Raw genomic sequence first — 25,508 nt, 5'->3', positions numbered from 1 at the left:
ACCAAGGAAAACATATCTGTGATGGGTGTCAACTTCCTGTACGATCCTTCTGCCTTTCCAAAGAACAGCTCAAATGCCCATGTTGAGCACAGGGGTCTCAAATGATATCTTGATATAAAAGGAATGCCAAGTAGAATATCTCCAGTTTTACACTTTGGAAATTCTTTATAGTGATTTAAAATATGGACAACAAAGCACTTACAATTATGTGAAGTGTAATACCAGTTACTGTGCAGTGCTGTACAATCCATGTCCCTAATAGCCATAATATAAGAGGTCAGAACAGAATTAGGTGGAGAATGGATGGAGATGATTGTGTATAAATGAGGAGCCCCCCCTAACCCCCCCCCCCCCCCCCCATACACCCTCTCACTGTAGTGCATGGCTTTGATTGTATTTTCATCAGCATCGCGATTTGAACATGCACAATAAATACGCCGCAAACAATGAATCTGAAAATTCATGTGCAAGCTGCATGTAAATTAAATGTATTTTTTGTTTGACTTATCAGATGAAACATTCAAACTAATTGGCCAATCATATTAAACCCCAAACTAGCTGTTTTCTAACCTCAAGGCATTCTGTGCTTAATTGTTATAACACATTGCACGTTTTCCTCCTATCGTGCAGGCCCAGATTATTTATATACTGTATTTGTATCATCTACATCCCCTCTGACTGTAGTTGGAGGTTTTGTCCGTCAAACTTGTACAATTCTAGTCATTCACAAAAAGCAGACGAGTCACTCGTAGTCCTGTAAAAGTACCCGAAGCAGCCGGCAGCTGCGTTTGCAGGACGCTGGAGGTGGGCTTCTGCTGGTGAAAGGGAACATTTCTGGGCTGATGCAAGCTAACCACCAAGTCCACATGCTCTGTTGAAGCAGAACCTTTGAAGAAGTTCAAAGGAATCCATTCACAGTGACTGGTATCTAGAAACATAGCTACCTAAAACCACTGAACTCATTGCACTTTGTACAGACACTCAATACAGTTCTATGGATTTAAGTACATTTATAAATACATAAATACACCTGACAATATCTTAAGCACATGACATCCAATATCTTCACATGATTTCAATATGTCTATGGAAACCTTAGGACTGCTTTGATGACTTCGACCTGTCTTAGGATATCCTGCACCTGAACAAAGACGAGAGGTTCTGCTGAGTGGACATAAGACCGTGGAGCTTCTCTGAACCTTAAAAACTCATTGGCTTGGACTCACTTTACTGTGAATTATTTTGTATTTTATGATCAGATAACTTACTTTTTAAATGTGTTTTAAAGAGTGTTGTACAATTTATTATTATTATTCATCATATTTGAAAGAAAGATTCTGCACTATATTGCACTATAGCTATTTGTCACCATTGCAGCAAAAACAGAAAAGGGGGATACAGTATATGGTCTTTGTGCGGTGGCCCTCAAAAATAATTCTGGTCAAATCAGCTCTGCTATGTACGCTGGGGAGTTCTGGACCTGAACCTGCAAACCAGCTTCTTCACTGACGTTGATGTGTGTGTGTGTGTGTGTGTGTGTGTGTGTGTGTGTGTGTGTGTGTGTGTGCGTGCATGTGTGTGTGTGGGTGTGTGTGTGTGAGATTTATGATGCCCCTGAAGGTCATGCTTGCTTGCTTTGATGCTCTTCTACAGTAAAACAGTGAGATTAAACAAGCTCTCTTTTAACGCTAATTTGCACAAAGGTGTTTAAATGTACACAGTATGTTTGGACTTCTCAGTTTTAGCACCCTGAACATGAGGTATTGCGGTAGAACCCCCAAACACACACACACACACACACACTTCCATCAGTCACTCTGCTGTGCTCTGGGCCTTCACCCAGCTCGGTGCGCTCCGAACACCCAGGGCTCCTCCACTAGAGCAGCTCTACCTGCGGGACTCTCTCCACACCTGGAAAAAAGTGAAAGAGACTGAAAAATAAATGGAGTTATTATTATATTTTCTTTTCTTCTCTTCTTCTTTAACAGGTTTGCCAGTCGTGCGGTAACTTGAGATGACTCAGCCTCACCATGGTCCCCCCTCTATTAAAGCGATGGGTGATGGTCTGACGGCTTCTAAGGCAGTCTGTCAGTAATTAGGGTCAACGGGCTGTCTGAGTGTTCCGGGGCCCATTTTGAGTCGTAATTGATCATAAGTAAGTCCTTGGGGAAATGTCCCTACTTGCTGATGTGTCTGGCTTTGTTGTGGCTGCCGTTGCCGATGTGGACGTTGACCAGGCGAGTACAGGTCAGGAGACAGAAGGCCTGGTCACACAGGCTGTCTCAGGGTGGTGCCCAGTGACAACCAGGCCCCTGATCACACCGAAATCAACACCCGCTAATAAACGGGTGTTGGAGCATATGGGTTCAAAGCCACTCTTCAATTAACCAACGAGGTGGTGCTAAAAATGCCTGCAGAGGAGTGAGGTACACTTTCAAAAGCCACACTTTACAGTATATTTAAAACTTGAGTTAGTGCCAGCTTTCTGTAACACAAACTCAGAGACCGTGTAGAGTAACACCAGCACAAACAGAGCTGTCAGTAGCAGCTCTGGGTATAAACACCCAGTGAAAGTTTGGGTTTGGTTTCAGTTCCGTCTCCTTCGTGGTTTATTGTGGTGTTCTCTGTGAACATGAAACTACGTGTCAGTTATTGCCTGTTTCATATTAATATATTCAGTGCTATGGGCCTTTGTTTACACATATTAATGTTTAATCTGGTTACTCGCACATCTTTGTATACTTAGTGTAAACCGTATATGAACATATGTATTCTATTATTGCCAACATTATAAGCAAAGTGAACACAGTAAATTATGTTAAATTAAAATAAAACAGGGAAAGCGCTACAGCTGAACTCAGCATTACCTCTCCTGAAAATACACATCCAACAGGAAAATTCTCAGTCACATTTCTCAACCATCAGAGTCTTTTGCTTACTAATATGATGACAAGCTTTCAGATATCTGTCCTCGTGCTCTTTGTTATGCATCAGATTACAAGCTTATGGTTAACAGGAACGACGGGGAGTCTTTGCCTGAACCCTGAAAAAGTGCACTAGCTCTAGTTCCTTAGTGTATTCATCTTGATTAGCCTTTGTTGTCACGAAGCATCGCTCGGCATAGCGGCAGGGAGCAGGCCAGAGGACGTCCCTGATCCCAGCTGCCAACAGCAATATGAGATGAGTTATACATGCTGTGTGCTCTGGCTCCACAGTGGTTTCTGCCCCTGTGACCCCCCCGCCCTCCTCCTCTTCCTCCGTCTCTCATCATCATCTGTGGGACGTGATGAAGCAGCCTTGAGCCCCGTGATCCAGATCCTGGCACATCCACCGTGAGCTAACCGGGTCATTTGTTACAGGAGCACAAAGAAAGCGGACGATACCTGTCGCGTTTGTGGTGTGATCAGGGGCCTGGTTGTCACTGGGCACCACCCTGAGACAGCCTGTGTGACCAGGCCTTCTGTCTCCTGACCTGTACTCGCCTGGTCAACGTCCACATCGGCAACGGCAGCCACAACAAAGCCAGACTCAGCACCGCCACACACGATCTAACACCTCAGAGGAAGATTCTATCTACACGCAGTTCGTCTTGTGTTACCACACAGACCTGTCGTTTGTAAGTCAGCAGAATGAGACTACTACAGAGATGACTACTACACAAACTAATCAAGAGGAAACCAAACGCTTAGATTAATGACAAAATATCCAGAGAAACTCAACTGACAATCTAAAATATACAACATGGGTAGAGCCGAATTCAGGATTCAGGTAAAATTAGCCTTTGGACTAAGGATGAAACTGAGGTTAGCGTCAGTACTAGCAAAAACAGGAGGTAAAATGTTTAAAGCAGGTAGTAAATATGTAAAATGCAGTTAAATGGTAATTGGAAATGAGCTAAACATGTGGTAAACTTCTGTTTCTTAATAAAGCATGTTACAACATAATTTATATCCACTGCATTACGCTGTACTTTGAATTTAATTAATTTTAGGTCATTTATCCACATGCTTCCCCATCAGTTCCTGGAGTATACTTTTAACAAAGCCATGGGGGATCAGTTAAGGTACCAAAGAGTCTCCATCCACTGGGCTAAGACTTGCAAACAGGACCATCTCCATGGTGAGGAAATGTTCTCGATGACAAACTGGACCAGTGTTCTTCTAAAGAGATCAGCGACAGCCCTTTAATTTACTGATGCATTCCAAACAGACTATTTCCTTAACAGTGAACTCAGCAGTAATGACACTGTTCATGCCATCTAACCAAAGGCATTTGAGGATCTTCTCATTGTCAGGTGTTTTGAGGTCAGGGGACATTATCCAAGCATGCCATTCTCTGGGCTGTGCCAAACTCAGAGCTGGGACTTCAAAAAAAAGTGCTACATTTTATAGTGTCTGAGAGGGCTTAAGTGAATGCTCCCCCCCCCCCCCCCCCCAGGGCTTCCTATGTGGTCTTACTGGAGTTTTAGGACATTTTGAAGAAGGTGCACTTCAACTGATAAGAAGCCACTTAATAGTGCCCTGAAAATTACATCTCTGAAGCGCTAGCAAGCTCGTGCTAGACTTCTAATTCTTAAGACTATAAGACCACACAAATTCAGACGTCTTCATGATCCTAAACTTTACACGTTGATTCAGTAATACTGGTTTAATAACGACGCTTTCATTGCTGCAGACAAAACAACAACAACAACAATAAGATTAAAGAAGAAGAAACACTTCATTATTTCATGACTTTCCTTCACAATAACACACATTTTGTGCGCCTCGTGAATGATGAAGACCTTCCTCCCCGCAGACCCCCCTCGCGCGACGGCGCGCGCTAGACGAATGAAATTGGATCACGTGGGCGCTTGTGAACTTGTCACTCCAGCCCATAAAAAAGTGCAATTTGAAGAAAAGAGAACAAAGAAATCAGAGCGTATAAAATCTCCCCCTCCGGCGCGCACTCCTTCACTACACCACTCCGCAAGCACGGCAGCGCGCGCCCTGTCTCTCCCCGCTCCAGAGTTTGCACGCGCGCAGGTGGTGTTCCGATCGCGAGACCATGCACGCAGCCCGGCTCGTCTCCGCTGCACTGGCGTTCTGCTGCGCGCTGTGCATTCACTCCCTTGCAGTGCCGGACGGAAGAAACAGGCAAAACTGCAAGGACTCCGTGGTGAGTGAAATATTGTTTATTTGCAATATATTTGAAATATTGTTTATTTGAGACTTCGGCCACGCTTCGTTGTCATACATGCATACATAAATACATACATGTATATATGTATACTGTATATATAAAAATACTTTTTGTCAGCCTATATTTGTCAGCCTATATGGAAGCACGCTTAAATATGGATCTTATGTCTCCATTATTGGCACAAATAAGACAATAAGACTACAGTGTCAACAGAACCAGCTACTGCAGCAGATTAACTATTTTGGCCGTTAGGCGTGTCAGGTAATCTGATTCAGTGGCAAACATACGCACAGAGTGCTTTCATAATGGCTGCAGTGGACATGGAGTCTCTCACAGATTTGTTGTTGAAGAGTTTGTAAGAGTTTAAGACTTAATTCAAATGAAAGAAGAGCCCTCGTGCTTACATAACTTACAACAGGGTTGTGCCATCCACGGAACTTTTACTGCCCTGCAAGTCAATAATGAATGCACAGATAGAAGTTTTGTCCAATAAAATGTTGTTTTATGTGGCGGGTGGAGAACGTTTTACAGCACTGTGATCCCCTAACAAGCCAGTTTGACATCCGGGAACATGATTTGTAATCAACGATGTGTCTGATAAGACCAGGACAAAAACACACGCATTTGCTTAAGAGGAGGAACACATGTGCACTTTGGAAAATGTGAGTGTCTTTCAGGTAATGATACGTTTGGGGATGACAGACACAGGTCTGTAGGTCAGTGTGACGTGCCTCCTCCACAATTTACCCCTTCTGCACAAAACAGGTCAACAGCCGAACTGTGGAGTGCTGGCTACCCAAACACGTCACAGCGCTGAAAACCTCTCTGGGATAAAGACCAGGCTGCAAGATGAGCTCTAGTGCAGCACAGTTCAGCACAGTCCAGCACAGTCCAGCACAGTGCAGCACAGTGCAGCTCCGCCTCTGGGCCAAGTCTGTGCTTTCTGCTAATCCACGGACCACTGAGACATGGCTGTGCAGAAACATCCCAGTCTGGGCTTAGGGAAGACTAACCAAGACCTGCAGGAGATTGCTGAGGAAAGTCCAAAGCTGTTCCCCAAATGAAATGTTAGTATTTGAGTAGTAATGATGTATTTGAATGCATGAATTCACATGTAAGAGAAATAAGGCATTCCGTTTCTCCTCCGTCCACTGTTCTGAGCGGAACATGGACACGGACACAAGCCAACATGACAGTCGTCACACCCAGAGAGGCAGAACACACGCGTCAAAGTGCCTTTGCTTCTGAATTCTTAACCATCCCCCCCCCCCCCCCCGAAAAAACCCCAAATCCCAGAGGTCTGTGCAGGAAACTCGGACTCACTGGCGAATGTGGAGCGACAGACTAGCATGCTCCTAGCATGTGGGCTCAATTTGTTCTCCACTGTTGACAAAGCAGCAGTGGGAGATTATGCAGGCAGGGGCAAGTTGTCTGGCATGCCGCACACAATACCGAGCCGTGTGTTTGCTGACGGGGGAAAGGGAAGGAGAGAGAGAGAGAGAGATAGAGGCCGTGGCCACGTTCACACAATCCCCCCCTATGAAAACAGCGCGGAGTGGTCGGCTATCTTGAGGGCATTCTGGGTGCATCGCAGCTTGTACACCCACACAACAAAACAAAAGACACACAGCATCTGCGATGCAATCCAAGACAGATGTGCACACATCATATGCAAGTTAGAGGAATAAGACGGGGTAGTTTGGCAGATGTCAGCTAATGAGATTGCTTGGCGTTTGGAAGCAATCAGTTCAAATTTAACGTAATTGAATTAAATGTGCGGCACAAATAACTCTGTGATGAACGACTCTATAAGTTGCAGAATTCAGCTTTGGCATGGCGTTGGGCTGGATCACTAAACACCGCAAGTTTTTGCAGATGTGTAATACGTGTAAACCGGATACCCTGTGGGTATTACGTACGTTAGCAGTCTTGAATGTTAATATTATAGTTGGTTTAGACAGCAATTGTACGAATCATCATAAAATCTCAGCACATACCTAAAGGTTTTCAATGGTTTTCTCTAAACATTCTTCAGTCCACTAATAATCTAAACAATGTTATCTGGAGCATGGCTAAACCTCCATGGGAACGCTCCCCAGAGGGACTACAGTAAAGTAATCATTCAGGGCACTAGAACACTAGAAAAAAAACCACCACAAAAAGTTTGAGAAACTCAAACCACTTATCAAAGGAGATACAGGAACCAAAAACAGGGCCATTGGAGAGGGGCCACAACTGTGATTGGCTGTGTTTGGTTGTGCTTGGCTGTGTTTTGCTGTACCCGGCTGTGATTGGCAGTACTTGGTTGTGCTTGGCTGTGTTTCCCTGTGATTGGCTGTGCAATTGCTAGGTAGTTCATACTCATTAAACAGTGGCTGAGACAGAGATGAATAGAATCGGTGATCGGTGCAATCCCTAAACATGCACTCACCTGTTTGGATAATTGCAGCTTAGGGAGGATTTTAATGCAGTATATTTGGAGAGAAAGTCTGCACTGTCATGCTATCATTTTTCACTGAGGGGCTAGCCTTGCCTGCGTTAACTACCATGCTATGTCTCTTGCTGCCCTGGATGATGGCGACCACACAAAGCTTAGTCTGAGATGATTTCATCTAAAGTTACTCATCTTAAGACTGGGCCCAGCAGCTGTAGTGCACACTGTAGTACACTACAAAGTGATGTAGTGTTGCCTTCAGGGCAAAGACAAAGAATGGTTAGATCTTGCTTTAAATAGAACAATCCAGCTGTTTCATCACATCAAGTGCACTGAGATCTCCAGCCTTAAATTATGCAAAATTTAATTATCTGATTACTAATCTGACTAATAATACAGGTTTGGGGAAATGTGTATAATTATACAAGTTTTAATGCTTTGGGAGGAAAGTAACTGTAACCTTAACCCGGACCATTTGTAGTGTTGTAACATTGTATACAGAAATCACTGTAAACTGCATTTGTTAAACGTCTACACATGCAACACTTTATCCTGCAACATTACATCTGCTGTGTAGTTTCTTCATAACTGCATTCATCCGCAATATTGTCCGACACCAGCATGGTAACCTTCTGACATACTGACTACTGACAGCACCTAACCTAAGCTACTGACTGCTGACAGGACCTAACGTAACTTACTGACCACTCTCAGCTCTTCATAGTGTCCTACTGACAGAGAGATCTTCATGTCTATCATCTCCCATCAGCTCGGTCCTTTTCCTGTTTCCCGTGAAAACAGGCTCCCTTGGTGGCGTAACCATTTCACTTGTGTATACAACCTCCAAGCTGAGCAGATGCCTCGAAGGGGGTTTATGGGTAAATATTTACCCAAGTCTAATTTCCTCTGGCAAGAATTTTTTTTTATCTCAAGTGAGGCCCAGTTCTGTCTGCGAGAGGATGCGTGAGCTGCTGATAGGTGTTAGTGTTGTGGTCTTTAGCCACTGTGCATGTCACAGGACAGGGGCCCTGTCACAGCGAGAGGGGGGAAAGTGGTGACCGCAGCGTCATAAATGGGCTTGGATCAAAAGCTGTAATGGGCAGTAAGTTGGCAGAGTGCTCAGATCAGAAGAGCTGTGAGCCCAGCGTTCAAGAGCCCGCTGAGTAATATAGTGAGCATAAGTACAGATGTGGAGCCTGTGTGTGTGTTTGTGTGTGTGTGTGTGTGTGTGTGTGTGTGTGTGTGTGTGTGTGTGGTGGGGGAGTAGAGGTATATCCCCACACCTGGTGCATTTGCTTCTGGATGAACAGTGGATGAACAGATGACATCACCTGAGTAGACAGACAGCCTCCTAGACAGTTTCGCTCGAGGTCTGCCATCCGTAAGGTAGTTATCCTCAAAAGCCCTGTAGAGTGGGAACAAAGCCAGGAACTCTAACACACACATACACACACACACACACACACACACACGCATACACACACACACACACACACACACACACGCATGCACACACACACGCATCTTTAAATTCTTTATGCTCTGAGCTGGATCTGAAAAGAGAAGGAGAGAGAGAGAGAGAGAGAGAGAGAGAGAGAGAGAGAGAGAGAGAGAGAGAGAATATGCTCTCTGGACTATATCATCGTGACATGCAGTCTCTTTACAGACATGTCTCACATGAACACAGGCTGGAGTCATTCAGAATTCAGCACTTTTGTACACTACAAACAGGGATTCAGAGATGTAGTTCAGATCCAAACAAATGCTCCTCAAGCCTGAATCAGTACATGGGTTCAGTGAACGCTCAGGGTTGTCTGATATCATTGGCTATGTAAATACTCAGCTGGTGAACTTATTTGGCATGTGTTAAAGTTTGCTAAAGTCTCTTTGTTCTTATCAGATGACTACCAACACAGCCAAGGGTAACTGACACCATTTAATATTCTGACACTGTTTGTTTCCAGATGCATCAAATCTTTTTTTACACACACCCTCATGAGCCTTCACCGTGTGTGTGTGTATCCTCCCACGCCTCAGTGTGAGGGTAGTGCGGGTGTCAGAAACATTCAGGCAAGTGTGGCGAGCACAGGAATGCACATTATGGGCATCGGTGTGGAGAAGGGTGGAGTCAGCAGTGTGGAGAAGGGTGGAGTCAGCAGTGTGGAGAAGGGTGGAGTCAGCAGTGTGGAGAAGGGTGGAGTCAGCAGGCACGAGGCCAGACACCAGGTGCCTCACCTGTCTCACTGCACACAGGTGGATGTTGTAAAATCTGCCCATGCATGAGTGATGGCGATGCAGAAACCCCCTAGTTATGCTCTGCCTTTTTAATGAACCATTTTTAACTTAAAATCGGTCCCCAGGTAACACACACACACACACACACACACACACACATACCCACACACACACCCGCACGCACACACGCACACACACACACACACACGTACACACATGCACACACACACGTACACGCACGCACGCACACACACACACACACACACGTACACGCACGCACCCACACACACACACACACACCCACACCCACACACACACACACACACACACACACACACACACACACACACACCCACACACACACGTACACACACACACGTACACACACACACGTACACACACACACACACACACACACACACTCAATTTCAGAGCTCCTCACAGATGTTTCTGATCCAATCTCTGCGCCTGTTCAGGACACGTATGATTCATGCTAAATCCTTCTTAATGCTGTAGTGATGATGGTGCTTGTGAGGTGATCGTAATGATGAGGTTAAAGGACACGTGCCCAGCACCTCTGAGCTAAAGCAAGTTGTCTCCAGCTCTAGTAACATGTACTTTCTGTCATGTTTCTGTTTCTGTCAGGTAAACTAGTGCATGAAGCATACACCAAACACCTCATTATTACCTGACTGAGTCTGAGTGCCAGCAGGCTACATAAGAAAGACCAAATCTGTTAAATTATAACAGTGCATCTATCACAAACTTTGAGGTAACATTGAGGTAACAGTACTAGGACCAATACTGACAAAGCGTTAGTGAGTTTCTTTTCACTGACTAATCCTAGAAAAGTGTCCAAAAGTAACCCAGAGTACAGCTGAAAGATGTTTGTAATTTCAAAGGCAATTCTGAAGTGATTCTCTTGCTGTGCTAGCTTTTTTTGTTGTTGTTGTTGTTTGTAATGGGAGTCAGTGTTTGCTCTTCCTTGCTGGAATTGCTTTTGCTGATTTACACCTTGACCTCTACTCTTTGACCCCTGTGGAAATAGAGATGCTTTTGTGGTTTTCTGCCATCTCTGACGCTTACTCAAGTGGCCTTGAGCTTAACCTGCCTTGTTAAGAACTCTGTAGTAAACACTGGAGTTTATCCTGCCATGTTAAGAACCCCGTAGTAAACACTGGAGTTTATCCTGCCATGTTAAGAACCCTGTAGTAAACACTGGAGTTTATCCTGCCATGTTAAGTACCAAATCGGTAAACACTTGTAAAGAGCCTCGATCCATGTTGACCTAGGAGAGAGTCAACATGGAGAAGCAAACTAGTTATTTAGATATAGTGCTGATTATAGCCAGTTTTGCACACACAATCCGCTAATGATGGTACAGCATGTAAAGATCGCGTGCTACCTCAGCAGTGCTGCTCAGATAAACCCTTCAAACATAGTGGTTTGGTAGTCCAGTGCTAGCTGTTCATCTGTGGAAGTGACTGTTATTGAGAATCGTGTTAATTTTTTTTGTTGTTTTTTTTGCAACAGTATCACATTGAGGATATGTGTCTAAACACACGAGCCTATATTTGGTGGTTAATGCTGTTTGTTGGAATAAACTTTATTCAAACCATCAGAAGTGAAATTGTGTGTTTCACTGCAGTCTCCTGGCTTTTTTACCTCACGTTTTATCCTAGCTGAAATGGAGCATGTCCTTAAATCAATCGTGAAGTCTCCCTAAGGCCCCGAGAGGCGGAAGCATTTTAAAAAGACCTTTAAAGAGAACAGTTCACCCTATACTACCCTATTGCGTCATTAGGACACTAGAGAGAGAGAGAGAGAGAGAGAGAGAGAGATGGAGTGAGATGGCATGAGAGAAAAAGAGAGAAACAAAAAGAAAATAGAAAGAAAGAGCAAAGTAAAGAGAGATAGAGAGAGAGAAGGGGTGCGGTCGTGGGGAAGGAGAGAGACTCCATAACCCATTGAAACTGCAGCAGAGAACTCAGCAAGTTGTACTAAAGCAACTAGAGGGGCAAAGAGGATAAGGGGGTATGGGGGGGTATGGGGGTATGGGGGTGGGGGGGTATGGGGGGTATGGGTGTATGGGGGGTATGGAGGGGTATGGGGGGTATGGGGGTGGGGGTGGGGTGGAGAAATAGACTATCATACTTTCCCCTGCAGTCATCTCTCCTCCCAGCCAATTAACAAAGCAATTTCCTTTTGACTTTGGAAGGGGAAATTGACTGTGATAATTCTTGCTGTGATAAAACCTGGTACTTTGATGTAAACTCCAGTTGGACTCCTAAATGCAGTTATGTAATAGCTGGTCTTCCAGCACCAAGCAGGAGTTGCCATGAACTCCAGGCCAAGTTCTCTTGAGTTCTGCGGTTTCTCAGTGACCATGAATGATTGCTTGAGTTGCACTTGCAAAGTACATTATTGTACTTCTTGTACAGACTGAAGTGATGGCTAGCATAGATGATTGACTTTGTTCTGTCTTTGACTAACAGGCATGGCCAGAGAAGACCGCACAACACGACCTAAAGAAAAGAACAAGACTGACACAGGCTCAGGACATCCAGGAAGAAGACGCAAAGGGGGATCCGCCCCTCTCGGCCACGCCCAACGACGCAAATGATTCACAGAAGAGGCCGCGATGCGGGGTGCCGGACTACCCCAGGAAGATCTTCGCCACCGCCTCCTTCTATGACCCCGGTCCGAGGGGGGGCCGACACGCGGGGCAGCATCGACACAAGCGCTTTGTGCTAGCTGGCGGACGCTGGAATAAGAAGGACCTCACCTACAAGTAAAAACGTCTTTATGTCAACATGTTCAGAGACACTTTTTTTTAAATTTTTTTTTACTGTGCATGCAAGTGGCTTTTCCATCATGTCTGTAGGTATATCTTAGATGAGTAACATGAAAAGCATGACTTCGCGATGACGCATTAGTGTTATGGCATTGCAGATGGGGTCTCGGACCCCTGCAGATGGGGTCTCGGGCCCCGGGCGGGTTAGGCCCCTCGGGCCATATCAGAGCGTACCTCTTCTGTCCTAACAGCTCTCCTCATCACAGACAGCTAGGCTGCATTATGCCCCGTGTTAACGTGCCGGTGAAGGGTCTGGTGTAAGTGATATTTCACAGCAGGTGAGAATGGCGTATGGGAACCAGTACTGGCTGGGCCCAGACAGCATTCCTCTACTGCACCTCAGAGACACCCTCGTTTGTAGCCCACCCAAGATCCAGCCATTATATGAACGTCTCACCTGGATCTTATAGTTCACGTACGAGATCTTCCGGCAGTCAGAGGTGCCACGGTATCTCTTGACTGTTCTAAAGAAGTAATTATTCCTTCCAACTTTATAACCTCTTAATTAAAAACTGCAGAGCCTCTTCACCGCTAGTTCAAAACAAAGCTGCATATCCACTTTGCTCTACGCACTAAGCCTGTGTTTGATTTAGTCAGTGTTCTCGGACCCGGATCCTTTCCCCGAGTGCGTAGTGTCATTCCTCAGGGTGTCAAAGAGGCGTTCCTTTAAGTCCACTAGAATTTCACAGCTTTTTTCTTTTTTACGTAGTTGTATGATTGACGCGCTGACCTTTGACCTGGACTCCTCGCTGTCCGGCCCTGATGTTTTGACTGACTCGCCTTCTTCATCTCAGTCAGCGGAGGTCAACACCGGACATTTGCCGTGCCCTGTAATTTGAGGGCAGCGGGGTCATGACCCCAGGCCGAGCGGACGTGGTATTGTGAGCCACTCGTGTGTGTAACGGCAGTGGGACACACATGGTTACATTTCTCCTCCTTCTTGAATCAGGAGATCAGGGGCCAAGTGGTGGTTTGGGTTTAGGAGAAGTTGTTTGTCCAGTAGAGGTACGTCAATTAAAAGCTCTTGCAGAACCACGTTCTGGTATCATGACCCATAAATCTTTCATTGCCATCCATTGTCTTCAAGAGCTGAGTACTTAAGGCTGGCCTGTTCTGTCCTACCACGCTTCCTACATAAACACACAAGGCAGAAAGATAAAGGGTGTGCTAGCTCATCACATTCTTACACAGAGAGAGAGGGAGGGAGGGAGAGGGAGAGGGAGAGGCAGACAGAGACAGAAACAAACGCACATGCACACAATGGCTGCCTGTCCTTAACCCTACTCTAACCAAACCGTCGGGAGTCAGTCGTGTGTCAGGACGGTCGAATGACTAATGTCTCCAGGAGGTTGTTTTTGGAGTCATCTGCACAGTCCCTCTCTCTCTCCTCTGTGTGTTTTGCACACTTTAATAATGGGACTCTCCAAAGTCTGTCTTCAGTTGAGAATGCTGATGCAGGACTGGATTGCATAGCTGTGTGGGGTGATCACAGGAGCAGATCTGAGGCCTGTGCAGCTGATCTGAGAGGATTTATGAGTCGTGCCTCATAGCAGACGCCCCGGGCTCTCAGCGGAGGGCCCCAGCTTTAATGAGAGTCTGGCAGCACCTAGACTCTGCCTGTGACTCTCTGGCTCGGGCTCCCAGGGTTCACGTTCATGTTGACACTGATCCTAGATCAGCCTGACCTCCACCTCTCATTGCTATAGGTGTGAGTTCAAAGAACCCGAAGCTGACCCTAGATCAGGATTAAGGTAAAAGCTTCTCTTTGGTGACCCAGACCGGTACTGTGTGGGGTTATCCTACTCCGGCGGGTCCTGTCTGGACTTGCAGACGCTCTGCAGTGCCGAGACTGGTGGAGGCTCTGACGCATGTCCCCGTGAGCACCTCCTGACGTCTGCGGCTAATTCCACCCGGAGGAAGGAGGCATTACAGCGCTGGGTTACAGGCAGGCTGAACGCGGGCCAGTCGGAGAGCACTGCTGGTGTTCAGACACTGAACCTGCGCGGGTAAACACGATACACCCCTGGAGACAGAGGCTCGGCCTAATGGCTCAGTGCAGGCCGCCGTTGATAATAAGACACTGTAATTCTGTCACTCCGCTCTCTGACACAGCAGCTCAGCAGCGTGAGAGCAGCAGTCACAGGTGGAGTAACTCCATCAGACACAGGTGGGGTAACTCCATCAGTCACAGGTGGGGTAACTCCATCAGTCACAGGTGGGGTAACTCCATCAGTCACAGGTGGGGTAACTCCATCAGTCACAGGTGGGGTGACCCCATCAGTCACAGGTGGGGTGACCCCATCAGTCACAGGTGGGGTAACTCCATCAGTCACAGGTGGGGTAACTCCATCAGTCACAGGTGGGGTGACCCCATCAGTCACAGGTGGGGTAACTCCATCAGTCACAGGTGGGGTAACTCCATCAGTCACAGGTGGAGTAACTCCATCAGTCACAGGTGGGGTGACCCCATCAGTCACAGGTGGAGTAACCCCATCAGTCACAGGTGGGGTAACTCCATCAGTCACAGGTGGGGTAACTCCATCAGTCACAGGTGGGGTGATCCCATCAGTCACAGGTGGGGTAACTCCATCAGTCACAGGTGGAGTAACTCCATCAGTCACAGGTGGGGTGACCCCATCAGTCACAGGTGGGGTAACTTCATCAGTCACAGGTGGAGTAACTCCATCAGTCACAGGTGGGGTGACCCCATCAGTCACAGGTGGGGTAACTCCATCAGTCACAGGTGGGGTAACTCCATCAGTCACAGGTGGGGTGACCCCATCAGTCACAGGTGGGGTAACTCAATCAGTCACAGGTGGGGTAACTCCATCAGTCACAGGTGGAGTAACTCCATCAGTCACAGGTGGGGTAACTCCATCAGTCACAGGAGGGGTAACTCCATCAGTCACAGGTGGGGTGACCCCATCAGTCACAGGTGGGGTGACCCCATCAGTCACAGGTGGGGTAACTCCATCAGTCACAGGTGGGGTGACCCCATCAGCTCTGCTCCAGAGATCACGGTGCGGAGAACATCCCACACATAACTGGGTGTAATTCTCTTTATCTGTTGACCTAAACACATAATAAAAGGGTACACGAGCCTTTTAATGTGTTAAGCTGGTGTTGAGTGTGAGAATGCACTATGGCGGCGAGGGTGGGGTTGGCTGGCATTATGACTTATTGCTCTTCTGAGTGTCTCGACAGAAATGCACTGGCAGCAGTTCAGAAGAATATGGTGGATATGAAGGATGTGGTGGCAGGCTATGCATTAACCACAAGCCTCCACTCAGATTTACAGTCTCTCTCTCTCTCTCTCTCACACACACACACACACACACACACACACACACACACACACACACACACGTGCACGCACCCACACAACCACTTTTGTTTATAGGAAATTTAAGGACATGAAGGTAATACGTCTGTCATTCACACATGAGACCTCTTCTAACTGTAACCTTAATCTCAATAGCCAAATGTAATTTTTGCCCGTGTCGTGTAAATAGCTTTACTGAAATGTACTTGGTCAGGAATGTGATTCTGGTTCTCTTATTCCTCTCGATTTTCTTACTTAGTCACACACACTCTCTCTCACACACATAAACACACACGCATGCACACACAGACTTATTGTTTGTCACATAGCAGGAGGGAGACATATTGTCATGTTTCATGCTAGCCAAAAACCACAATTACTACCCAGAATACTACACGCTGTCCCCCTCGATCAGTGTAACCTGAATATTGATGTCACCTGCACCTAATCACACTTACCCTCTATAACGTTTCCTATTCCATCTCACTGCTATTGAAGTATTGCCGTTTCCTTAGTGTCCTAGTGCATACCGAGCAGTCATGTAAGATCTTCATGATGGCTCTATTGTTACTGGATATCCTGCCTGTTTATCAGATTTGTTGCCTTTTGCCCCTTTGGTTTTGTTACCTGTTTTCGCTCTGGTCTTGACTCTGGTCTGGTCTTGACTCTGGCCTGGTTTTGACTCTGGCCTAGTCTTGACTCTGGTCTGGTCTTGACTCTGGCCTGGTCTTTACTCTGCCCTGGTTTTGACTCTGGTCTGGTTTTGACTCTGGTCTGGTCTTGACTCTGGTCTGGTCTTGACACTGGCCTGGTCTTTACTCTGCCCTGGTTTTGACTCTGGTCTGGTTTTGACTCTGGTCTGGTCTTGACTCTGGTCTGGTTTTTGGTTTTTGGATTTGCCCGTTCAATTAAAGCATCTTCTTATCCGGTCCTGTGAGCATCTGTCTTGCCTGCGTCTACATATGTAGAAATACTCCATTGAAATTGTTTTGGCCAAAATGGGTGTGAATTTAAAATCAGCTCAGATGTGCTGACATCTAAACACAGTATGACTGTATCTCTTTTGCCATGGTTCCCTTCTCTGGAATCACAGTTGCCATGGCACCAGCACCATGTGGTTCTACTGTTGTCGTTCTGTTCCTGCCGCTGCTCTGTGTTGTGTTCTGTTTGCCCCGCCCTTTATTATCTTGTCCTGGTTATTGGTGTCCCCATATCAGAGAATTCATTTAATTGGGTCAGCACAGCACAACCCAACACAGCCTGGCTCAACACAACCCAACACAGTCCAGCTCAACACAGCACAGCTCAACACAACACAACACAGTTCAACACAAACCAACACAGTCTAGCTCAACACGACACAGCTCAACACAACCCAACACAGTCCAGTTCAACACAGCACAGCTCAACACAACCCAACACAGATCAACACAACCCAGCACAGTCCAGCTCAACACAGCACAGCTCAACACAACCCAACACAGTCCAGCTCAACACGACACAGCTCAACACAACCCAACACAGTCCAGTTCAACACAGCACAGCTCAACACAACCGAACACAGATCAACACAACCCAGCACAGTCCAGCTCAACACAGCACAGCTCAACACAACCCAACACAGCTCAACACAACCCTACACAGCACAGCTCAACACGACACAGCACAGCTCAAACAATCCAACAAAGCACAGCTCAACACAACCCAACACAGCACAGCTCAACACAACACAGCAAAACTCAACACAACCCAACACAGTCCAGTTCAATACAACACAGCTCAACACAACCCTACACAGCACAGCTAAACACAACACAACACAGCTCAACACAACCCTACACAGCACAGCTAAACACAACACAACACAGCTCAACACAACCCTACACAGCACAGCTCAACACAGCACAGCTCAACACAACCCAACACAGCACAGCTCAACATAACACAGCAAAGCTCAACATAACCCAACACAGTCCAGCTCAACACTACACAGCTCAACGCAACACTACACAGCTCAACACAACCTCCTTATGCAACCCAACACAGTCCAGCTCAACACTACACAGCTCAACGCAACACTACACAGCTCAACACAACCTCCTCATGCAACCCAACACAGTCCAGCTCAACACAACCCAACACAGCACAGCTCAACACAACACAACACAGCTCAACACAACTCAACACAGTCCAGCTCAACACAACCCAACACAGCAAAGCTCAACATAACACAGTCCGAAGCAGGTATGCAATTCGCTGCAAAGGAACCACAGCTGTGTGGATACAACATGGTCAAACTGGACTCCTGTGTTTGTGTGTGTTTGTGTGTGCACACATGCGTGTGTGTGTGTGTGTGTGACCATCAGGATCTTACATTACCCGTGGCAGATACGTTCGGAGAAAGTGCGACAGGTGTTCCAGGAGGCATTGCGGGTCTGGAGTGACATCACTCCTCTCACCTTCACAGAAGTCAGAAGTGGGCGAGCTGACATCAACATTGACTTCACCAGGTAAAGCCCCTCTCTCCCCCAACATGCCGCGTGGCCTGTGGACAACAGGTGTTTGGGTTTTCCACAGTCATATCAAAGGCAGCTGTGTGGTTTTGGAATTTCCAAAACACTTCCAGCTGATTAAATACCAAAACATTTTCACAAGTTTCAATTGTTCACTGATGTGAAATTAATATTAACTTTAAATTAAGGTGACTTTTTAGTTTGCCTAAAACAGATATATTGTTTTACATGTATACATATATGCATGCATGTTAGCATTTTTCTTTTCATTGGTAAAACCAGCATCTGTGTGTAAAGTTAAGTGTAGTGGAACCACACCATGTGCTCAGTGCAGCTGCAGTCACTGAAGGGAGTGGGTTTCCAACCACTGCACAAACACAGAAGCCCCTCTGACCGCTGAGGTGTGGGAGCAGAGGAAGGCAGACTGAGATCGGGGGCCGATAATCTGTCCTGCATCTGTGCTGCCCCTGTAGCGTGCACGCACGCATGCACATGTGCACCGATTGCTCGGTAAAAGGAGAAGGGGTGAGGGGAGAGGTCAGACTTCCACACACCTGCCAGGTGCATATGCATCAGACTGCTGTCCTGCCCTCCGCCATAGACCCCCCTCTCTTTTCCGTCCTTTCTCTTCGTTGACGTGAAAGGTTGCGAAGCGAAACTTGTTGCTGTGCTGTTTTGGCTCGGTGTGCCTTTGCCGATTTTGCTTTTCCTCATACCCCAGACATGCAGTGGTGTTACGTCAGATTTACAGATTTTAAAAGCGTTCGTTTCACTATTTCTGGGTGGAAAATAAATATAAATATTTATTATAGAAGATTCTACTGAAGAGAGAGACCTTGCTCTACTGAGTGTGTTCTAAAGCCATCACACACACACACACACACATCCCATCCTCACAGACCATGGAGATTCACTCTTGCGATGTTAGCTCTTTGTTGCTGGTGTAAAACTTCCTGTCGAAAGGCTGATAGGGAGCAGAACGCACGTCTTTGCTCAGACTCCCTTGTTTTCGGCGCTGAGGGAAGACAGCCTCTCATTGTCAGAACGGAGGAAAATGCCGATGTTCATGCCTGAACGTAATGATGTGGGCTACAGAGGATAAAGCGTGTCCTGGCCTGCAAGGCTCAATCACTAAACCTTCATTTATATGGTAGAAATACTCTGGGCATGTGTCCAGACTTGCCACAGTATAGTGGATGTGAACACGTCTGGCTTAGTTCACAAGTCAGCTCCTCAATGCCAACCCTCCATGACCTTAACCCAGTTCCCTAAGGCAGAGAACTGTCTTACCATGCAAGACTGTCTTATCTGTCTTAAACCACAGGACTGTCTTAACTGTCTTAAACCACAGGACTGTCTTACTCACTGACGGGAAGTTTCAGTGTTTCTCCTTTATCCCCACGTCTCATCTCCTACATTTCCATCAGTTACACTGGATCGTTCTTCTTATGCCTAAATAAGTATATATACAATTCAGTAGCAGTGCCTTATGGGTAATGTGTTCAGCACCCACCAATACCTTTTACAAAAATGTCTCTGCCCAGATCGGGTGATACCTTCATTAGGCGATTGTGGGTAAATTAGTGTGTCCCTAAAAGACATTCCAGCGATGACCTCATCGAGCACTGTAGATGAAACCTATCAGACATCTGACAGGCCAGAATGCTAGCCCCCATGGTAAAGGGAAGATAAAGCCCTCCATTGTAGCACAGCATGAAGCCTCTTGTCTGTGACATTCAGGTACTGGCATGGAGACAACCTGCCATTCGACGGTCCCGGAGGAATCTTGGCCCATGCCTTCTTCCCAAGGAGCCATCGGGAAGGGGACATCCATTTTGATATCGACGAGGTGTGGACCCTGGGGAACAACATGGGTGAGCGAGGTGTTAGCCAGCACACATTAGCTGTTATAAATCTCCGTCCACTTCCCCGTATGCGACGCGTTCTCTGACGGAACGTTCTGGGCTCTCTGTTCTCCAGGCACAGACCTTCTCCAGGTGGCCGCCCATGAGTTTGGCCACGTTCTGGGGTTGCAGCACTCGCTGGTGCCCGGGGCTCTGATGTCACCCTTCTACAGCTTCTCCTACCCCCTGAAGCTCAGTGAGGACGATAAGAAAGGCATCCAGTATCTGTATGGACCCAAACGCACACGGCCCACAGAGAGACCCCGACCACCGCACAGGCCTAGAAAGCCCAACATTATGAACACCAATGAGATAATTACTGAGGTGTGGAGTTACGACACCGTGATCCATGGAAAATCACGTCTGTGGAATCGATTGTGAATCTTACATTCCTGTGTCTCTGACTCACTTGTGCTCTTCCGGCAATTCCTGTCCACCTGTTCATCTCCGTCTCTTCCTCCCTCAGCCCGATGCCTGTCACACTGACTTCGATGCTGTGTCCATGATCCGGGGTGAGCTGTTTTTCTTCAAGTCGGGCTACGTGTGGCGTATCCGTGACGGGAAACTCCAGGCAGGCTACCCCGCGCTAGCTTCCCGCCACTGGAGAGGGATCCCCGACAACATCGACGCGGCCTTCGAGGACAGAGCTGGAAACATCTGGTTCTTCCAAGGTGCGCTGGGTGTGATATCACTAACTATTTTAATATAACTACAGGGTTCCATGGCAGTGATTATATTTAGTGTAAATGCATCTACACGTTTACAGTCTGAACCTGTCACTGGTACTAAAGGTTTGAGTCTGCTGTTAATACTTAAAAGCACAAATTACTATGTACTGTATTTATATGAAATCTTGACCCATTGTCAAGAGATGCCTGAGCCACAGGGAACATTTGTGGGTTTTCTAAACAGCAGAACAGCATCCACATGTTTATAGAGCAAAATGTATGAAGTTAAAATGTTTTATGTGGATGTGGGGGTTAAATGGCAGAGCTAGAATCACTCTGATGGTCTTAACACTACACTTTAAGATGGTCTTAACACCACACTTTACAATGGTCACGCTACAGCCCTGGACCCCTACCGTCAGGTGTGTGTCTGTGCAGTCTGCATCTGTTCATGGCCATATATGTACTTCCTGTGGGTGTGGTTGTTTGTATATGTGTTCACCTGTCTCGTGAGTCTAATGCAGGGGTCGGGAACCTATGGCTCGCGAGCCAGATGTGGCTCTTTCGATGGGTGCATATGGCTCGGTGACAATTTTTTACTAAAAATAATAATGCTAAAATATAAACGTATTTCAATCCATTCATTTCTTGCCGCTCACGTTTGTGGGTGGTGTAAAGCGCGCGTTGGAGAATTCCGTGTGCGTACTCGTCTTTTTAAGTTTATCACCCATCCACATGAGTGTGCAGTGGACAGCGCTGACCTGAGTTACATCCCCGGTGTGTCTCAGTCAGAGATTTTGAGCTACAAGCTGCTGACCTGAAGGCCTCAGACATGTGGGTGAATAAGTTCAAGTCACTGAATAAAGATTTGGAAAGACAGCAAGCAGAGTTGGCTAGCGAACATAAATCGCGGACCAGCTGATTGTCCAAACCTGGAACGCGCTTCCCATCATACCACACACTGCAGCGTGTGAGTGTTGCTATACTGACAATGTTTGGCTCTGCGTATGTATGTGAGCAGTCATTTTCACATCTAAAAAACATTAAGACCAACCTACGATCACGTTTAACGGATGGAAGTTTCAACACCTGCATGAAGCTTAACCTCACCACGTATCAACTACAAAGCCATCAGCAAAACCATTAGTCGCATTATTGGCAAGAAGTTCTTTATTCATCATTAGTTAGCAACAGCTTAACAACGTTATTAAAAAAGAATTCCGAGACCTATTATACTTTAAAAGGGTTGGTCATATTGCAGGGTTGCATTGAGCGTGAGACACACGCATTTGACCGTCTTCACACGCTCTCACGCCACACTTCCGATTTCTCACGCCGCAAAAAAAAATCTAGTTTATTTACCTCTGATCCATATCTATGATTCAATGAGTTACTAGTTCTCTCTGGCGCCAACCACTGGTGATCAATCGATCGCGATATAATACTTAATTTGTGTCCATTTTACTCAGCCCCCCCCAGTCAACAACTTACGTTGTATGGCTCTCATGGAATTACATTTTTAAATATGTGGCGTTCATGGCTCTCTCGGTCAAAAAGGTTCCCGACCCCTGGTCTAATGTGTTACACACAGGGCTTGTCGTGTGTTTAGTATATATTGTGTGTGTTAGTATACTAGTATATATAGTGTCCTGTGCTAGTCTTTGTGAGTCCCATGTGTGTGAGTACACTGTCTTCATGTCTACTCGTATTCCGAGTAAAGCCGTGTGTGTTAGTGTACTCGTCTCTGTGTCCTGCCTCGTTCATCGCAACGTGACATTCAAAATGTGCTTTATGATGGTCTTAACACTTCACTGCTGTTGGGAATCGGTGTCCTGATCAGGAGTAACACTGTCTACATGTGTGTGTCCCACTGGTCTGCTGCAGTTGTCTGAAGCTCTGTGCTTTGTGTCTTGTATTGTGTGTGCAGGCCAGAGTTACTGGGTGTACGATGCAGAGAGGCAGATCGCAGGACCCAACTCAGTGCAACAGCTGGGACTTCCTGTCACAGACATCCAGGCAGCCTTAATGTGGGGCGTGGACAACAGCCAGAAGGTCTACTTCTTCAAGGAAGGCAGATACTGGCGCTTCAACCCAAAGGAGAACCGGGTGGAGACCAGTCATGCCCGCAGCATGGCGGACTGGAGGGGAATCCCTGATGATATAGATGCAGCCTTCCAAGATCGCTACGGTGACGAGATATGGAGCTGTTTGCATTACATCAGACTTCACAGTGATGATCTAAACTTACTATGGATATTGAAAATCATAATAAAGACCCTATCTCATTATTCATTTCAAGATATATCAATTCTGTCATTACACTGTGCTTGCCGGTACCTGATACAGTTTGTGATGTAGTTTGCCCCAAGCATGAGATCAACAGTTTTTCTCTTTTGGGTTTGCAGGTTTTGCCCACTTCCTGAAAGGGAAACAATACTGGAAGTTTGACTCGGTGGAGGTGCGGGCTCTGGAAGGCTACCCACGTTTCATCGGCATGGACTTCTTCAAATGTTCTGCCTCCGTCTATAAATAAAGACAAATACTGGCAACATGGGCCCAGCTCAAGAAACAACAACAAAAAAACCAGCATTAAAATGGCCTGTTACACAGAGTATAGGAAGTGGTGCGTTGGGGTAAACAAGGATCCCACACAGGTATGTACTGCAGGGTTGAGCCTCATTATAGCAACAGCGCTGCATATAACCTTCACACGAGACCACTGGATCAAACCGGTTTTTTTTTTTGTGTTTGTTTTCAAAGTTACCATGTAACTACACCCTCACCTGTGTAACTACACCCTCGCCAACGTCCAGCCAGTGGTTCAAGGTGCTTAAGAACATTTTATCTGCTGCTCCGTGCTGCATTAAAGCACGCCCCCCCGGTCTCCATCCTCGTCCCCGGTGTTAGTGACATACCAGCAGGGACTTTTTTAAACCACACACGACACTGACACTTCTCAGGAACGGCACCAAACTCTCAGTGTTTGTGCAGTGTTTGTTTGCTCTTTCCTTATGGTGATCTCGGTTATTTATTTTCTGTATATTTTGTCCTCAGTATTGTAGTCACAGAGAACTCAATTGTGAAATGCAAAATAAAAACAATAATAATAATGTATGTGATTTTATGAAAATCAAAGGAAGTGAACTCTTTTCTGTTTTACATGCAAAGGTGCTAAAATGAAACATACAGGGGTGGCTTAATGTACCCCAGCTGTCTCTGGAAATAAGGCACGTTATCGTTCTGTGCGAGGAAATAGACGTTATCGTACGTGTGCTGCGTGATCACGGAGAGAAAGCAGCTGCGTCTGCAGTGAGTTATGAGTTCTGTGTCCTCGTCATGTGCGACACACGTATTTACCTTCCCCCAGTGTCCAGACGCCATGTCTACTGGGCATTAAAGACATCACCTCCAGAGTTGTGTCTGATGTTTCAAGGTGGTCCAGTGCAGGACACTGGACCCACGGCGTCAGCCCCGTGTTTGACCACTGGTGACAGTGGGGCTTTCTGTTTGATATCCTTTTCCTCTGTGTTGTGACAAGTGACTACAACAGACCTCCTCCACTAATTACATGAGGCGCTAGGGTGTTTCATGCCAGCTGAGATACTGAACGGTTTAGCAGCAGATGAACCTGAAATCACTGTTATTATAATCATGTCATGTAACCACGTGTTTGTCTCTGCGTAATCCCATAATCATATTTACCATGTAAATAGAATTGTAAAAAAAATTATTTTATATTTTTGACTCAATAAAAGTCTTTGTTTATCTTTTGACCCGTTGTTAATACATCACAGATACATAGTATATTGGAACACAACGTCATGGTTATTTATGTGAAAGCACACGGCATAAACTCTTTGTTCCTAATTAATTTGTCTGTCCACGGTATGACTAACTTCAAATCCTGAAGTGCACGTTGTTTACATTAGGTGGTGGAAGGAGGGGGTGCTTCTCCAAACGCTGGATGGTTCTGGTTCTAATATGTCCGAGCAGAGGTCATGCTGTGTAAATGGGACCCGGGTGTTCTTCATTCTGCCCTGCGTGGAACATGACGGAACGTTCCAGAACCCAGTCACATGGTTTGTTGTCCTGACTGCAGCCCTCCTTCACCTTTCGGACAGTCTCAGCCTGTGATTCGACTGCATTTTTCATGTTCGTTGTGTCGTAAGTGCGGACATGGGGTCCTTTGAGGTGATCTGAACCATTGTGTTACCACGAGGCTTTGCCACAGAGGATATTAACAACCATCTGTTAGCCAGGAGTGCACCAGCTTTAACAGTTCTCTTTAAGATACATCAGGCAATAAAGTCACTTGGACACCTTTTAGCAAGTATTGTTTGTCGTTTTTGTTTCCCCTTGGTGGAAACCAATAAAAATGTATACAACCATAGATACCA

The 25,508-nt window shown here is 46.3% G+C and overlaps 1 protein-coding gene across 3 annotated transcripts; it reads left to right on the top strand.

Annotated features, from left to right (window-relative positions):
- The first annotated feature begins 4,899 nt into the window (after window positions 1-4,899).
- On the top strand, window positions 4,900-25,423 carry mmp11b (matrix metallopeptidase 11b). 3 transcript variants are annotated; one of them, XR_013124905.1, is made up of 9 exons: window positions 4,900-5,157; window positions 12,346-12,641; window positions 18,393-18,536; window positions 20,280-20,413; window positions 20,520-20,767; window positions 20,910-21,114; window positions 23,039-23,299; window positions 23,517-23,765; window positions 25,041-25,423. XR_013124905.1 is itself a non-coding variant. In XM_076988851.1 (8 exons), exons 1-8 carry the CDS (start codon window positions 5,047-5,049, stop codon window positions 23,642-23,644), a joined length of 1,527 nt encoding a protein of 508 aa, XP_076844966.1. In that variant the 5' UTR covers window positions 4,900-5,046; the 3' UTR covers window positions 23,645-24,882. The 3 variants fall into 3 exon arrangements, 1 of the variants encoding a protein (XP_076844966.1); XR_013124904.1 differs by lacking the exon at window positions 25,041-25,423 and adding an exon at window positions 23,872-24,882; XM_076988851.1 differs by lacking the exon at window positions 25,041-25,423 and having other exon boundaries at window positions 23,517-24,882.
- Window positions 25,424-25,508: the final 85 nt, after the last annotated feature.

The sequence above is a fragment of the Brachyhypopomus gauderio genome, unplaced genomic scaffold (genome assembly GCF_052324685.1).
Source record: "Brachyhypopomus gauderio isolate BG-103 unplaced genomic scaffold, BGAUD_0.2 sc64, whole genome shotgun sequence".
Taxonomy (NCBI): domain Eukaryota; kingdom Metazoa; phylum Chordata; class Actinopteri; order Gymnotiformes; family Hypopomidae; genus Brachyhypopomus; species Brachyhypopomus gauderio.
Note: the sequence above shows the minus strand (reverse complement) of the source record. Positions and strands in the feature narration are given on the sequence as shown.